At 46.3% G+C, this 17,952-nt stretch overlaps 1 protein-coding gene across 8 annotated transcripts in view; it reads left to right on the top strand.

Moving 5' to 3' along the window:
• Positions 1 to 17,952, top strand: part of POC1A (POC1 centriolar protein A) — a 134,833-nt gene that overhangs the window by 80,476 nt on the left and 36,405 nt on the right. For all 8 annotated transcript variants that reach the window (XM_077129097.1, XM_077129091.1, XM_077129094.1 and 5 more), the window contains 2 exons: positions 4,140 to 4,208; positions 6,464 to 6,559. In XM_077129097.1, coding sequence (XP_076985212.1) covers positions 4,140 to 4,208; positions 6,464 to 6,559 — 165 coding nt within the window. The remainder of the gene's footprint in view (positions 1 to 4,139; positions 4,209 to 6,463; positions 6,560 to 17,952) is intronic.

Raw genomic sequence — 17,952 nt, forward strand, 5'->3', positions numbered from 1 at the left:
TCAAGAAATGGTGCTGGGACAACTGGAAATCCACATGCAAAAGAATGAATTGGGACCCCTACTTCTCACCATATGCAAAAACGAATTCAAAATGGATCAAGAGCCTAAATATAAGTGATAGTACTATAAAACTTATAACATAGGGAAATATCATCAGAACCTTGTAGTAGGCAATGGAGTTTTTGATTTTACACCAAAAGAACAAGTAACAAGAAAAAATGGAGAAAATGAGCAAATTGAAAATTAAAATCTTTTGTGCATTACAGGACGTGAAGAAAGTGAAAAGACAATCTACAGATTGGAAGAAAATATTTGGAAACCATACATAGGATAAGGGTTTAATACCCTGAATACATAAAGCACTTCTACATCTCAGTAGCATAAAGATAAACAACCCAACTTTAAAAATGGGCCAGAGCAGGTCACGGTGGCTCAGCGGGGAGAGTTCTCACCTGCTATGCCGGAGACCTGGGTTCAACTCCTGTACCTGCCCTTGCAAAAAAAAAAAAAAAAAGGCCCAAAGATTTGGATAGATATTTCTCCTAAGAAGATATTCAAATGGCCAATAGATATATGAAAAGAAACTTAATATCCTTAGTCATTAAAGAAATGCAAATTTAAATGACGATGAGATACCACATCACTGGGGTGGCTGTGACTGACAAAATGGAAAATAGTAAGTGTTGTTGAGGATACAGGGAAATAGGAACCTTCATACATTGTTGGTGCCCATGTAAAATGGTACAGCTATTGTGGAAAACAGTTTGGTGGTACTTTAGGATTTCCACGTCACTCGGCAATTCCAGTCCTAGATATATACCCCAAAGAACTGAAAGCAGAGACACAAACATATATGTGTACACTGGTGTTCAGTGCAGCATTATTCACAGTAGCCAGGATAGGGAAGCAAACCAGGTGTCCTGAATGAATAAAGAAAATTTGGTATATCCATACAACAGAGTATTATTCAGTCATAAAAAGGAATAAAGTACGGATTCATGTTTCAGCATGGATGAACCTTGATGACATCATATTGAGTGAAGTAAGCCAAACAAAAGGGCAAATGTTGCATGATTTCTCTTGTAAGAAATATGTATAATAAGCAAATTCATGGAGACAGGAAGCAGAATAGTGTCATTGGGTGTGGCAAAGGACAGATGGGGAGTTATTACTATTTGAGTATGAGTTTTGTTTTAGGATGCTATGACTAGTCTGGAAATAGTGGTGAAAGTTACACATTAATGTCAGTATGCTTAATGTCAAAGAATTATCCTAGTAAAGTGGTTAAAATTTTTCTGTTATGTATATTTTACCACAATTAAAATTAAAAAAAAATCAAAACTCATAGTTTAAGGAAATCACAATAGAAATTATTAAAATTAGTGAATGACTGAAAATATTGCACATTGGAAACTTGTTACATCTCCGTAAGGTGGTAATCAGAGGCAAATTTGTATCCTTAAATAAATTTCTTTAAAACCAAGAAATAATGGCAGTACATGTGGGAGACCTGGCTTTGATTCCCAGACCATGCACACACACCCTAAAAAAGAAAGAAAAGACAATAACCAAATGAAGAGCTCAGTATGGGAAGCTATAGAAAGGACACAGAGAAAGTTAAGAACTTCTCTAGCTCACATTTGTGGAGAAGCAAGTGGTCTGGCGTAGCTGGGGTCATGGTGTATAGAGTATGATTCACAGAGCCCAGGACCAGTCGTTTTCTGTGTCCTTGCTGCTGCTCAGGATCTCTTGTTCTGCTTCCTGGCTGACAAGAAAGCATGGGGCCTCTGGCCCCACCGAGGCTCACTCTGAGTGCCTCAGAGCTGCTTGTGTGTATCTGGATGAGCAGGACACTAGTGACAGGCTGTTCTTTCCAGGAGCATGGAGCCACGCAGCCCTTCTCTTGACAAACCGGGTGCCCTTGGCACTGAGCACTTGTGTTTACTCCATCCCTGGAGTTTGATGAGACCTGGTCTCCCGGGAAAGTCCCAGTACCTTTTGCCTGGAGGACTCCCAATACCCCGCCCCCCAGGCTGCCCATTCATTTTTCTGCAGTTCCCCAACCGCTGCTGCTGTTTCACCTCCAACATCTTGTTTCCAAGTTGGCATTTGGTGGTTGAGTGAAGACAGAAAAAAGAGTGACCCATGAGTTGTTTGGTTACTTACTTGCTGGGACTTACTGGAAACCCACCATCATTCAGCGAGCTCTAGTTAGAAGAGTCTGTCTTTACTAGTACTCCATGTTCTGGTTGCCTTCCCTTTTTTCTGTTCCTCTTTGTTTTTCCTCAAAATGAAAATAGTTTTGTTATTTTGTTTTATATTAATGCATTATTTGTTATTCTAAAAGAAAAAATCAAAGTGTTGGAAATGAGACTTCAAAGACTCAAATGAAAGTCACCTGAAATCTCATGTATCTCTTAAGTCCTGTTTTCACTCTGGACAGAGTGACTATCCCTCTCGAAGGGTGTCTGAGTGGCAACCACCCCTCAGCCAGTGTACATGCAGCTAGGGTTACCCAAAGGGGTCATACAACCCCTCATGTCTTACACCTGGACATCCATACTCCCCAATGTACCTAGCATATCATTCCCCATGAATGAATGTGGATCTCACTCATCCTGTTGATTGGCAGCATGGGATTGCCTGGGTGGCAGGAGGAAGACCTGCTGGGGAACCTGGCACATGCCCCCAGACCTCTTGTGACTCTACCTTTAGAGAAGCTAGGTGAGAGGCACAGATGAGGGTTTCTGTTCATGTTCCCTCAGGCTTTGATCCCCTACTTGGACATGGGGCTTTCAGGAATGGTAAACCAGACCACCCTCTGAAGCTTCAACAGGTTAAGTACTCTGAGCAGGCCTGAACACTAAGTGTAAGCTGGCATTGTGCTCCTTTCTTCGTCATCTTCATTATGGCACCTTCCAGCTTCTCTCCTGCCTACTGTGTCTGAGCTTAGGTGGCAGCTCTTGCTTGAATCTTCCAGAAGTCCCTGAACTTTTCTTGGGGTCCTCTTTCCAGCCCCAAACTTGGCTATTCTTTTCTGGCATTGAGTGAAAGGTGCTTCTCAGTCTTCCTGTTATCTGTGGTTCAGCTGCAGCTCCAAGCAGGGCAAGCAGCCAAGCAGGGCACTTGGCTTCTGTTACTCCTTGTACTGGTCTGAAGGAATGGAGATGGCCTCCATGACAGTGGCTGTGAGGCCTTTATCTGGGAGAGAACCTCTTCTTGTACATGGTTTTACTTGTCATTGTAAAAGTCTGGCTGGGAAGAAGAGAGAGTTTGTGGTGGGGTGGCTAACTCTGTTCTTTCTCTGTATGTCTTTCTGAAATGTTTTTTTAGGCACTTAAGAAAGAACCTGCCTCTTTACTAGGAGATCACATCCTCCCCTAAAACCCAGTCATGCTAAATGCCCTCAGCACCCTGAGTGCTGCCTGGGCTGTGCCTGGCATTCTTCTCTCAGATGGTCGTGCAGACTTTCAGCCCCTGGGAAGCCAGAGCAGGCATATCTCCTCCCAAGGCCTGAACCTAAGGAAGCGACATGCATGATAGAGGCACACATCCTGTCATGCCTCTGTTTAGGGACCTCCAGCAACTCCCTCCCTGGCCTCCTTCCCTGTCCTACTTTAGGCTCCTCATGTCCGCTGCCATAAGCTCTCTGACGGTGCCCTGTCTCTGCTCAGCCACTGATTCCTCCTTGGACTCCCTGATCAGCAGCAGAGTGGTGTGAGAGAGAAGCATGGCCCCGGGGCAGAGGGACCACAGTTTGGGTCCCAGTGCTTGGTGTCGGGTGAGTTAGTGCAGCTCTCTGACCTCTAGCTCCTTGTTGGAGAAGTGAGGCTAATGATGCTAGCCCAGCAGGGCTGCCAGCATGGATGGTCCTATTCACTCATCTCTGCCCACCCACAATCCTGTGGCCTGGACTTTGTGCTATATGTGGTATTTGGGAAGAGAGAGGTCTCAGCAGTGGGGCTTGTGTCTTCCCATATAGGCTTATTGGTCAGAGATTGGGAAGGACTGTGGGCAGAATGAAGTTCTTGGCTCTTTATCCTGTTGCTGCTTTCATTCAGGAACTTCTAATTTTCTTCCTTTGCATTTAGAATCTAAAATGACCTTTGGTTTTTGTTCTTTTTCATATCTTCTGATAGGGACCAGCTACCACTGTTGCTTTTTCAAGGACGGGAGAATATTTTGCTTCTGGAGGTTCTGATGAACAAGTAAGTAAAGAGTGGCAGGAGGCAATCTCAGGGGTGGCCTGGGTTTTTTACCAACTTTCTTGGGTGGCTTTCGGTGGCCTTGAAGGCCCTTGATGTAGCTTGGACTGGAGATGCTTAGACGCAGGGCCTTTGCCTCCTCAGGGTTCCTGACCACATGGTAGCATCTCTGAACCCCCACTGCTCAAATCAGCGTGGGTCGAAAGGAGTCTGGATTACCATTGCCATGAAAAAGTTAAAACAACATTTTTTAGTAACTTTTTTTCTGATTATAAACAAATGACTAGATAATAATGATTGGATATTGACAGAGAGTCTGGTAATGTGGCCAATGTGCAAGAGGTGCCTAGCATCACCTGATTTAACCCTTATGGCAGCCCTGTGGGGCAGGATTATTGCCCCATTCCGTAGGTGAAGAAACTAGGTCTTAGCAGGTGGCAGAGCTGGAATGGACATGGGGGCCCATTGGATTCAAGTCATGGCCCTGACCTGGGAGCTTCTACTGCATTATCTGCTGGCCTTGATTTCCTGGCCAGCTTGTGCACTGATTGCAGGCTTAGCATTTTCAAACTTCTTGCTAAACCGAGAGACAGCATGCATGAGAAGGTCCTAGCCATCCTTGCCTTGAGGAATTCACCTGTCAGAAATCCTTCTCAAATACCTACCCAGCACTACTCATGCAGAGAACTGCACTCTCTTGAGGCAGGGAGGGGGAGATGACTCTTCTGAGCTACTATTAACCTGGTAGATCACCAAGGATGTTCATCCTCGTGTGCCAGGCCCACAGCCCTGATTCCTCTCATTGCCTCTACAGTCAGCCCCAGCCCATTTACTGATTTGGGTTTGAGTCTCTGTCAGTAAGGCAAAGGGTAGTTTGAGGCTCTTTCTCCATAGCCTGAGTAAGAGATGGCAGACATCTTCCTACCCCAGCACCAGCTCCTATGTTAACTAGACAAAGGAAAAGGAAGGCAAAGGGAAGCATGGAGGCCTGGCTCATTGCTTAGAAGACTAGGGAAACTAGTATAGTAAAGTTATGGGAAAATAAATTTGTCTGAGAGGCAACTTAGTAGAAACCAAGGTTCTTGCCCACTTTGGGCCCCCTCAGGCAGCTGCTGTTGCCAGCTCTCTGGCTGCCTTTTGAAAGCCTGCTCTAGAGCCCGTGGAGTGACATTTGGTATTGTCTGTTTACATGTGATAGCCCTCCCACTCCTAGGAATTGATTCAGCAGTTAGATTATACAAAGACCTAACAAACTAGTGTATTGTGATGTTCTGTTTGTGAAAGGGAAGGATGAGAGACCCTAAGTGCCCATCCATCAGGAGAAGTAAACAGTGAACCCTCCCAAAGACTGAGACTCATGGGCACATCTTGACAGGGGAAGATATGCACAATATACTGAATTTTCATCTTGTGTAGCTGTGGTGGGTTCTTTATGGCCTCAGTGAACCACTGGCCCTGCTCCACAATTCCTGTTCCAGAGCCCAAGTTAGCCACCTTGGAAGCAGCCCTAGAAGAAGACAGTGGCAAGTGGCCAGTAATCCTCCAGCAGGGTGACTGAGCTTAGCCTTCTGGATAATGGGTTGTATTGAAAGCCATTGTCTGTGCCAAGCCATTTCCTGTGAGTTGGGAATTAGGATTATCCCCTTTTTATAGATGAAGGGACTAAGGCATAGAGAAGTTGAGTCACTTTCCCAGGGTCACACAGTAAGAGGCAGAGGCAGGGTCTTAACCACAATTGTCTGGCCTGGAGTCCATGTCTTAACCACTTCTAGTGTAACAGGCCGGGCCGCCACCCTCAGGAGCTTCTATTTGAGTGAGGGAGATAGATGATAGACAAGAAAAAGGAATGTCTGGATTGAGTAATTATCAACTGATACTATGAAGAATATAAATAGGGGGTTGTTATAAAAATTGTAGGAGAGTCACAAAAGGTCTCTCTGAGAAAGGGATTTTGAAGTGACCACTTCAGCCTAAGGGGCCAGCCACATGAAGCTGGGCTTTGGAGTGCTCCAGCAGAGGGGCCAGCACGTGCAAAGGCCTTGGCACCATGCAGTAACTCTCTGTCCCTGTGGTGCATCCAGGTCCTGAGTCTGCCATGAAAGCCTGCTCCCTGGGAACACCTGGAGTTAGGGTGTTAGGTGGGGACCACTGTCCTGGCCCAGAACTCTGGGGGTGGCCTCTGGGCCCATTTTCTGGGTGAAGTAGTACTGGCAAATGGGTTTCTACACCTGATTCTGTGTGTTTGTTGGTCTTGGCAGGTGATGGTTTGGAGGAGTAACTTTGATGTTGTCAATTATGGAGAAGTCCTCAAAGTACAGAGGACCCCAGCCACCCTGTCCAGTGCCGGGAATCTGGTAGGTGACTCAGTGGGAGTATCTTCAGTGGGCTGGGATCATGGTGAGCAGGTGTGGGTTTGGAGATGATGGGAGGCTGGAAGGTGGGAGGGGGCCCTAGTAAGATCTAGTCTCTATCAAATAATATCTTGACACATGTGGTACTTTGTTTCACATCTGGAATAAGTAGGCATGGCCTGAAGGGGCTATTAAAGTAGGCTGCTGGATGCCCAGGGCACCTCATACCCATGCAGTGGTAGGGTGTTTCCATGGCACATGCTGCTGGATAGTTGAGACCTAAGGAAGCAAAAGCCCTACCTAGTACCAAATCCTGGGCCATGGGATCTGAGAATGGGGTTCCTAGAAGGTGCAGGGCCCAAAGCCACAGCTAGAACAAATGGGAAAGATTACAACTGTTGTTGTTCTCACTTCCTTTTTTTTTTTTTAACCATGGAGAGGAAGTTCCTCAGCCATGAACTGTTTTTAGTACCTTTGTTGGTAGAAGGGCATTAGGTATTCCTGAATAAAAATATTTTTTAAATTTTTGACGAATATTTGGGCAGAAAATTGATAACCAATATGGTTGGGTTGAGTAAGGCTCCTGTGCTCCTGCTGAAATAAGTATTAAAGACACGACTATGGAACCCCCGAGGGTTTTAGTGCCTATGGCCACAGGCTGTTTAACTCTGTCCTTCCTGGGCCTTAGAGGCAGTGTGGCCTCCCACACATGTGGAAATTGGTCTGAACGATAGGAAATGGCTGACTCTGAGCTAGTCAAGGCTTGAGCCCAGAATAGAACCAGAAAACTTCCTGAGTCCATCCTGGGGCTTTCTTACTGGATCCCCATCTCACCCCCGCACATGGCCCTGGTTCTGTGTGTTGGGGCTGCCTTTAGAAATATGCTGAGCTGGGATCTAAAGCTTTTCTTTCAAGGATTGCCCCCCTGGCTGGTGCCTTGGCTGGAAGGTTTAGTTCTCCCTCTTTGCTTGCTGTTGAGTAGCCAGTTCTTGACTGTTGCATTTATTGAGGGATGATTTGTCACATGATGGTTTGTTTGCTGCCAGTTCATCTTCCACCTAGAAAGACATTTTCCAGACTGCAGGGTTGGGGTCTTCTGGAAGCCCAGCCAGGCTCTGGTGCCGTGCCCTCTTCCCTGCAGCTCCCCATTTGTTTGGCACTCACTGAGACAGGCACCAGCCAGAACCTTCACAGGGCTAGTCTCTATATTCCTTACCTCCTCTGGATGAGTGGGTAAAGGTGCTGATCCCGTTCACAGATGAGACACTTAGAGCTTAGTCACCTGCCCAAGATGTATGCTCTTGAGCCTGGCTTGTTAAAGTAGAAATTGCAGATGGCAGAGGGCTGTCTGGCAGCTTTTCCTGTCCCTGAGGAAGGTACTGCCACCTGCCTCTTGGGTGTGGTAAGTATCCACTTGAGGCCAGCTGGAAGAATCCCCTACTCTTTTTCTTTAGTTTTTAGGAAAATAACTTGGACAAGCTGACTCTTGCCTTTTGCTCTAGCTCAGAGATAGGGAATAGGGGTACCCTTGCTTCTCAGAGCTGTGGGACCTGATCATTGAAGACAAAGGTGTGTGGGATGGGGGAAAGTAGTAGGGCAGAGCAAAGTAGAGCAAGGCTGGGCCAACAGCCCAGCAAGACTCTAAAGCACCCTTTGTTCCACAATGGAGCTGCTGTCATAGCTCTGCCCACTGGGCATCACCACAGGGACTCAAGGGAGAGGATATGGGTTCTGGGGTTAGAGAACTGGCTCTGAACCTGGCTGTGTGTTCCAGGCTCCACACCTACCCTTCCTGAGCCCCATTTCCATGATGGGGCCTGAGTTACCCCATGTGTAGGTTCTTCAGATCCATGTGTAATGTAGGTGAGCTGTGCCAGCCCATGAGGTGCCTTATAAATCCTAAAATCATTCTTAGTTTAGGTCAGGGCTTTTTCTTTATTTGTCCTAAGCCCCTGTGAACTCTGGCAAGATGTCTGGGCCCTTCAGACATGCCATAGCAACACATGTACCATGTGGGATATGCTTTTAGGGGCTTCTCTGATCTTGGGGCTCACAGACCAAGAGGAGAGCTAGTTTTTAAAACAATTTAGTGGTTATATGTTCTCCAGAGGCAGAAAGGGAAGCTGACGAGTGTACTCTCACTCTTCCTGTTTGAGGGCTTCCCTGATGCTAAGATAACATCTGGTGAGTAGTTTTGTGGCTGGCCAGGGTGGCTCGGTCCCCAAGGAGCCCAGGAGGCAGGAAATCCAAAGTGATCCCCTCCAGCTCTGTTCATACAGTATCCTTTCACTAACTCGGCGTTTCTCAGCCTTGGTACTATGGACAGTTTGGCTATATAATTTTTTGTCGTGGAAGCTGTGCTGTGCATTGTAGAAGCTTAGCAGTATCCCTTGCCTCTACCTACTAGATATCAGTTGTATCTCCCCCAGTCGTGACAACCACAAATGTCTCCAGACATTGCCAAATGTCCCCTGGGAGACAAACTTGCCCCCGGTCAAGAACCACTGCAGTAGGTGGTCTTGACTGTACTAGGGATGAGCTGAGAAAGGAAGCTGATGATTTAGCAGCAGGATGAATGTGGGAATGTGGCAGAAGGAAGGAGCTGTCTTAGCAATGGGAGGAACCTGGGGATGTGGCCCAGGATGGACCATTCTAGCAGCCCTCAGGGTGAGGATTCAGAGCCGGTGTTCCTGCCCCTCTGGGCCTGATCTGGGCTAGCCCACTAGCAGCCACGGCCCAGGTGTCTCCACTTGGGTTTCTAATAGAAGCCCATCTTGTAGAAATGTTTGGCCTGCCAAGCTTTAGAATCTTGCAGAGATGATGGTAAACAACAACAAAAAAGATATTTTGCCTTTAGCAACTTGTATTTCTTAACTTAAAATTGGAGTGGTTCTGTTTTTCTTGCCCAAGGGCTTCCCTAACACCAAGATAATATCTGGTGAGTGGTTTGGTGGCTGGCCAGGGTGGCTCAGTTCCCCAAGGAGACCTGGAGCACTGCAGCAATGCCCCTGATGCTCTCAGAGCTGATGAGCCTCCACCTACTCCAGCGCAGTCTACACACTGGACCCCAGGTCCTGAAGCCACATGAAACACTCCTGGGCATTTGGGAAATTTTGGAGACCCATTGGGCCAGGTGCTGGGCTTTGAATTCTTGACCTTGTGCCTGTTACAGCAGCAATCATAAGCCAGAAGGGCAGACTTTGCGTGGGTCCCTTACTCCAGTCACCCACCACCAGACCGTGGCGAGGGCAGATTTGTAAGCCTGCAACAGCCCCTCTGCCCTGGGAAACCCCTTGCCCACAACCCCTGTTGTGATTGTGATGTTTCAACTCTCATTCCTGGAATGAAGGCATCTTTGAGCCCACTCTGAACAGAGCTCTGTTCACTGCATGAAGCTATTTTCAACCCTTGGTTGAATTCACAGCTTATTTTTAGGCACATTTCATGTTGAAAGCAAAAGCCATTTCCCAGCCATTCAGAATGAGAATAATGGGTTCCATTTTCCCTCTATTCTTGGTTGAATTGTGCATGAGGAGGGATTTCAGGGCTTGTGGCTGAGGAACTTTCTTGACTTTGAAGGTTGCGGATGAAGTATTTACGCCCATACCCAAGGCTGTGGGTGGGCAGAAAGCTCTGTGTTTTGCCCTGTGACTTGCTTAAGGCTGGAGGAAGGTTGAGAGGGCCATTTGCAGGGAGAAGATACCTCCTAAAGGGGCTTCAGTGTGGGCCACATGCAGGACAAGGGGTGGGGGCCCCGGGAGTTGAATGCAGCAGGTGCTTATGCTGGTATTTTCAAGGCTCTTGGTGATAGCTTTGTTCCTGCCACATCCCTGGCCTTCTCATCCTTTCTACACTTGCATGCCTAGGTTCTGCCCTCCTTCTATTGTCTGTGCTTTAGGGTCTGTCCCTGAAGCATAAAGCCCACTGTGTTTTGGCTGACTTTGAATTTAGCACCTGTCCCTCCAAGCCTCAGCTACCATAGGACTCACTGCTGCCTCAACCACAGAAGCATTTCTTAATCACCTTTATATAGCAAGCTTTTAAATAGCAAAGATGCATTTATTATGATTTACTTGTATTCTTGCCCTCCCTCTGAACATCTGAAGGCCCATTATGCAATTGGGAAGGAAGATTGTATTGGGTGGGGTGGGAGGAGAAGAACACAGAGTTCTAGGTAATTCAATGAAACTGAAAAACAAAACCACTTCCTGAGTTCTCAGGGCTGGGTGTCCTCAGGTTAAGATATTAACCTTGAGTTCTGAGGCTGAGGGCTTTTCTCCACTTGCTTTTCAAGACCTCCTTATCTTAAGGGCAAAAACTCAACTGTGGTTAAAAACTTGGGTTTTGGTTTCTGACAGACTCATGTTTGAATCCTGCCTCTGCCTCGGTCAGGCTGTGACTCTAGGCAAGTGGCCAGAACCTCCCATGAGGCCCAATATCCTCCTTTGTCAAGTGGGAAATGCTGGGCCCTCCATCTGGAGGTTACGAGATCGCGTGAGGTGGTGCATGTCAGGCAAGCACTTGGCATCATGCCTGGGACATGACGAGTGCTCACCTAGCTTTAGCTATTTAAAAAATATTCTTTTCCCTCCTTTGTCCAGCTGAGAGCTAGGAGACACCCTGCCCTGTCAGGGTGATTATGATTTCAAAACCTGCTGGGATGAGGGAAGCAGGTAAGGATGGGAGGGTGGTTGAATCCTCTCAAGTCATCCTTGTACCACCATGAGGTTTTCAGACCCTCACAGACATTGCTTGTACTGCTTGATAAAAGACCCAAGTCCTCTATGCTTCCGATGAGAAATCACATTTATGGGATGTGTGAAAATGATCCTGTTGTCCCCTAACTCCCCCCAATGACTTCGGGTGCCCAGGCCACCCAGAGTTTCGGTGCTAAAACTTTCCTCCAGGAAGAGGAGGCTGGGTCAGCGGAGAATATCTGACCTAAGCCTGAGGCCTCATTTTCTGAGGATGGCGCATTTCTTCTTCCTAGTTCCTCTTGTGGTTCTGAGGGCAAGGCCCCAAGCCACCTCCTGCATCCATGCCTCAGGTCCCATGTTTCCATTTCGGGAACTGCCACAGAGATGGGCAGGAGTTCTTGGTTCCTAATTCCTGGCACTACATCTTGCCCCGTGCTGAACTCTGGAGAACCTGGGTACCCATGGCAGCCATTCTGGATCTGGGTTCTGACACCTTGAGCTAATATGTAGAAGCAGTGTGGAGAAGAAGCCCATTTCCATCAGCCTTAAAGATTTGCTTTCTTATCTGGGAGCCTAGGGACATGGGTCTCTTTACTAAGAACAAGTATTTGCATCCTGTAGTGGGAGGGAGTATGGATTTAAGAAAATGCCCAGCAGGAGGGGTATTGTGGGCATTTGGAACAGGTGTGAACCCCAGATTTATGTGTTCTTTAGGGAGGAGCCTCTCCCTTCCAAACCTTCCTCCAGTTCTGATTCCTATTTTTTCCAAGACTATTAAAGAGGTCTCTCTTTTTTTTTTAATTAAAAAAAAAATTTTATAAGAAAGAAACTCAAATATTCTTAATATATGATCATTCCGTTCTACATATATAATCAGTAATTCACAATATCTCACATAGTTGCATATTCGTCATCATAATCATTTCTTAGAACATTTGCATCGATTCAGAAAAAGAAATAAAAAGACAACAGAAAAATAAAACGAAAACAGAAAAAAAATTATACATACCAGACCCCTTACCCCTCCCCTTTCATTGATCACTAGCATTTCAAACTAAATTTATTTTAACATTTGTTCCCCCTATTATTTATTTTTATTCCATATGTTCTACTTATCTGTTGACAAGGTAGATAAAAGGAGCGTCAGGTGCAAGGTTTTCACAATCACACAGTCACATTGTGAAAGCTATATCATTATACAATCATCTTTAAGAGACATGGCTACTGGAACACAACTTATTAAAGAGGTCTCTTGTTGCAGGTAAGTCAGAAGATGCTGTAGCAAAGGGATGACTTCATCAGCCTGATCCCCCAACACACTGAGCTACCCACATCCCTGGGCCTCTTCATGTGCTATGTGTTCTCACTTTGCTCATAACTTCTGGCTGAGTAGCTGGCTTTGTCCACAGTCTCCTTCATCTACACAGGGGAAAATAGACCCTCTCCTGAGAGGCACCATTCTGCCCTGATTTGGCCATTGCAGGGCCTTGTGGGACCCAGGCTTTGTGGGCTAAATTGGGAAGAGTGGGGATTTTGTTTTCACATTTCCCAGGACTCCCCAGGTGGTACCATTTCTCAGTTAGGAAAAGAAACCCAGCATCCTCAGCCCCTACAATAGACACTCAGGCGCGGCCCAGGGCAGAGATGCAACTGCTCATCACCTTCTGTGTGTGTGTGTGTGTGTGTGTGTGTGTGTGTGTGTGTGTGTGTGTGTAGACTCCTGGTAGTGCTGCCTCAGGGGGGCCCTGGTGTCTGCACACTCATCACCAATAGCTGAAATTGACTCCCCAGCATTCATCCCTGTTAATTTCTCTCCAGATACCATGGTTACTATTCTGTGGAGCATCTCGGGACTACTTGAAGGTCTCTGGGCCTGGGCACAGTGCAGGGGATGTAGGGAAACTGGTTGTCTAGATACCTTCTTGGGATGGAGAAGGAATCCTACTGGGGTGGCCATCCTGGAAAGAATTCTTAGGTAGCTCCACTTAGAAAGGTGGAGGATGCTGGAAAGTTCTGGCTCTGGAAGCCACTTTCAAGAACTTGGTTGGCAGTAAGAGCTGCTCTGTTCCTTTAAGCTGGGGGAAATATGTTGGCCCAAGGAGAGGCTGGAGCCCAGTCTCATGTGGTGTATCTCTTCTGTGACTCAGGCAGGTCTTTTAGATTCACTGCATTTTAATTCCTCCCTATCAGCTTGCCTCACATCCTTCAGGCATTTCGCATTTCATAGGCTCACCCTGAAAAGACTATCTTGCAAGAAAGGATGGCAGGAGTAGCTTTCTGACTTTGAGTGACAAAGGTGTTCAAACATCTGCTTCATTTCACACTCAGGTTGCATGTTGCCTCACCTTTACCTGAATGGAAGTCGTGGAAGTCTAGGCTTTCTTAATTCCAATGGGAAAAGAAGAGTAGAAATAAAGAAGATTCAGTATTTTTTAACCACCTTTCAAAATCTTTCATTTTAAGTTTCCTGCTGGAAACAGAGCATCCTTGGACAGTGGCTGATGGGTAGTGTGGCCGGGCAAAGTCCAGGAGCATCAAAGTTCCAATGCTCCAGCAGAGGGGCCACTCCAGGCTCAGAGCCCAAAGTTGGAGGTATGGCCCTTCCCTTGGGGTCTGATCTGTCGACTCCATACTGGGAAGCAAGCAGGAACCTGTCTCCTTTTCTCTCTGGATCTACAGCCAGTTTTACTAGGAGATGGGGAAGAGCTGCTGCTACATATATGTTGAATAATTACTGTTTTTCCTTAAAGAGGGGTTGCCTTTGATAACCGTGAGGTCGGTGTTCACAGAAACACATCAGGTGGAATTACTGCACTTCTCAGGCAGTGCCAATGAGGAGACAGGCCTTTAAACATTTGACATTTATTGTATTAAGCTTTTTGTAGTGCTTCTCAAACGTTAGCATCTATCAGAATCAACCTGAGGGTTTGCTGGGCCCTACCCCAACAGTATCTGACTCGGTAGGGAATTTGCATTTCTAACCAGTATCTAGGCTAAGTTGATGATGTTCCGCCAGCTGTCTCCATGTTCCTGATTGACACCTGAGCATGAAATGGCCTGGGTGCTTTTGGTTCAACATTTAAAGTCCCAGATAAAGGTCTTATTTGTGGAACCTTTTGGGGATGTTCCTCCAGGTAGCAGGAGCAGGGGTAAAACTTGAAACAGTGATGACAGCAATGGTGACAAGAGGATGGGGCTGTTGGCAGGACAGAAGCTGGAATCCCCTTCTCTGAGCTGCCCCTTTAAAGGGGCTGATGGGGGTGTCCTGTAAATTTTCCACTGACTCTGCAAGGAATTTATGTCCCTATCCAGAGGAGAATTGTGTGATGCTTAGGAAAGATAGCTTTCCAATGGGAGGTGCCAAAGCAAGGATATTATGACAGTCACAATTCATGAAGATGGAAGAACTTGACTCTGGAATCCAGACAAGGCGTGGAGGCCCTTGTGTCCAACTGCAGGTGTGTTGAAACATGTCTGGCACATAAGCCTGAGCGCATATCCCTTTAAGAGCCCTATTTATTTCTTTTAGGATCCCAGAACTATTTTGGGTTTCCTTTCCCTCTGGCAGCCAAAGCCTGGGCTTTGAAAGTAGAGATTCCACAGTTGCACATGGGAAAATGAGCCAAAATCACAATATACAAGACAGTGGGGTCTTGACATTGTGATGCTTTATTCCAAATTACACAAGGCACTTGGACAGGGGCAGGCTACATGTCTCAGAGCACCTTTTGTTCTCGCTTCTGTGCTGGTCCCACTTCCTGATGGTGATGGGAAGCAGCCCCATCAGGCCGTGCTGGCAAGCCCTTCTCCACACAGGAGCCAAGTGTGGGGTGCAAAGCAGAGCAGTGGGGACAAGTGAGAACTATGGCATTGGAGATTTTTTCTCTTCTCCCCACCCCCCTTTTTTCTGTTTCCGTACTTTTTTTAAAACCTAGAAACCTGAAAATGGAAGAAATAAGCCACATTGCTTAAGTCTGGCTGTGACTCTGAGCCACTTGTCTTCTTGCTGCCTGGCTTGAGCTGCACTCATCCTTTTAGTCTCTGTCCACATGGCACCTCCTTGCAGCCTTCCCCAGGACGGTATTAGGTTCTGAATTCTTCCTCTTCTGCCTACCTGTAGCACATTCTTTCCTGGGACAGCTTCTTTTGTCAGCTATTTGTGGGCCTAATTCCTCTCCCTGGATGCCTGGGCATTGGTCCCCCCATGATACCCAGCATGTACCTGGTGCTCACTCTGCTCAGGAAACTGGAATGAAGTGGACATAGTGTCTGCAGTCTCTGGGGAGCTTGAGTCGAGCATGGGAGGCTAGAGGCAGACTCTGGTTTTTTTTTTAGCATTCTTGATTGTCTTAGATTAAATGAAAGAAACCACCTCTGGCCTGGTTTATCAGTTTGGGACAGGTGATAATGAGCTTGTATAGGCAGTGAGTGTGCAGAGGGTGGTAGAATCTGCAGGTAGGATTGTATGCATATCTGGAGTAGCAGTTTTTAAGATACTTCTTTTCATTTTAAATGGAAATGGAAAAAAGCCTTTTCAAGTTTATATTTTTCCAGATTGGGTGACATGCGTTGCCCATGTGGTGTAAGGGTGTTGGCTAATGCTTGCATTTGTGGTCTCATTGGTTACCATGGAAAAAATCAGAATAGATGGTTTCCATGGCAATTATCTTAAAATTAGTTTCTTTGAAGGTGTGGTCATTGCTACAGGGTTCACTGAATACTCTCAGTGCCACCAGGGCTTTCTCTGTGGCAATGCCAAAGCCTGGTCTGAACTTTCTGTGGATTTAGAAAAGTTATCTGCCCCCTGTATTTGAAAGTCCAGGGCACTATATGGGAGTGGGGGAACTTCCTGTTGGGGTCCCCTCTCACCTGGCTTCAGCGACAGCTCATTCCAGATACCCAGGAAGCTTTTTTTCTTTTGTTTTAACTTAACAAAACAAAATTTCCATGTACCATGGAAATTTTCAAGCTAGCACAAAAAAGAATAATATAATGAACCCCCATGTGCTCCTCATCTAGCTTCAATATTTTGTCAATTTTATTTCCTCTCCCTCCATGTTTTTTAGGGGTAGAGTTGGAGTTGTTTTTTTTTTTTTTTTAATTCCAGATATATCATACCACCCAGATATATCATACCATACTGAATAAGGGTTTTTCTTGGGTGGCAGGGGAAGATTTAGAACTTGCACACCCTCCCCACTGTCCTCAGGGTTGGTTTTGTAATGAGCCCCGGGATGCCCTTGTTCCTGCCTGGAGATACGCGGGACCCAGGTGGGCATCCGCTGGGGGGCACTATCCCTCTTTGCAGCCCACAGGGGAGAGAGGGAGAGGTGCTGTATCCTTGGCTCACAACTACCATGTGTGACTTCATTCTCCAAGTAATAGAGAGGCCGTGAGACCCCTGTGGGCTGCAGTCTTCCTAGCTCCTCCCCGGGCAACAAGGTGCTGGTGGTGAAGGGCTTTGACCTCTCAGAGGCTTTTTGTCTCTGTGTGTAGAAAAAAGCTAGTCCTGATTATCTGTCAGCGAGCTTTGCTAGTGCCCTGTGATGCTGCACAAACTATGAATCACTGAGTTTGGAAATGATGCCCGGGGCGTGGTTAGTGGCTCTCACACTCTCCATTGAACTGAGTGCAAGGAGAGTTTAAAATAGCCAGCCTTTGTTCCTGAGGTCTTGAAAATTCAACTCCAGTAGTTACAATGAGCTGTCTTCAAGTGGATCTATAAATAAACCACTTCTGTTCCTTTTGTCACTGAGAGCTTTGGCGTCTTCCAGAGACATCGGCTCTGCCGCTTATTGTCATTAGACCCTTCTCATCTGTGAGACAGTCACAGCCGTCAACAAGCTGGGCTGATACCCTGAATTTGCAATGACAGCAACATATTTGCTTTTCAAAATCTACAGTCCTGCGAGATATTTAATAACCACAAGGGATAAGATAGTAACTTGCGGTGGAGAAACCTTTAGAAAGGTCAGATCACCATTGTCCAAGGTCCACACTACACAAACCCCCATAATAGGATGCACATCACTTTTTTGGTGTTCTTGTCAAAAATATATAACCCGGTGCAATCATGAGAAAATATCAGTCAAACCCAAATTAAGAGACATTTGATAAAATAAGTAACTGATCAATATTCAGAAATGTCAAGTTCATGAAAGATAAGGGAATACTGAGGAACTGGTACAGACTGCAGGGGACTAAGGAGAAATGACAACTAAATGCAGTGTGAGGTCCTGGATAGAATTCTAGAACATTAGGATCCAAAGACATAGTAGAAAATTTGGTGAAGTTTGAATGGGGTCCTTAGTTTGGCTATTGGTATTGAATCAATGTTATTTCCTGGTTCTGCTCCTTGTACTCTAGTTATGTAAGATGTTAACACTGGAGGAGCAGTGGGGAGAGACATAAGGAATCTCTCTATGCTATTTTTTGTAACTTTTCTCTAAGTCTAAAATTAGTTCAAAACAGTTGAGTTTAAAAAAAAAAGACTACAGTCAACACGTGGGCTTTATCAGAAGCCTGATCTCTTCCTCCCAGGATGCCCTGGTTCAGGTGCTCGCTGTGGGGAGGGTAGGCATTTTTGTTTCAAGGTAGGGGTGGGTAGCCTTAAGGTTCTCAGTGCCCAGTCTGTGGTTGGCCCTTGGTAATATTTGTGGAACTGACCTGACCAAGAGCCAGCTCTAAAGCGAGTTGTGC

This window comes from Tamandua tetradactyla, chromosome 15 (genome assembly GCF_023851605.1).
Source record: "Tamandua tetradactyla isolate mTamTet1 chromosome 15, mTamTet1.pri, whole genome shotgun sequence".
Taxonomy (NCBI): domain Eukaryota; kingdom Metazoa; phylum Chordata; class Mammalia; order Pilosa; family Myrmecophagidae; genus Tamandua; species Tamandua tetradactyla.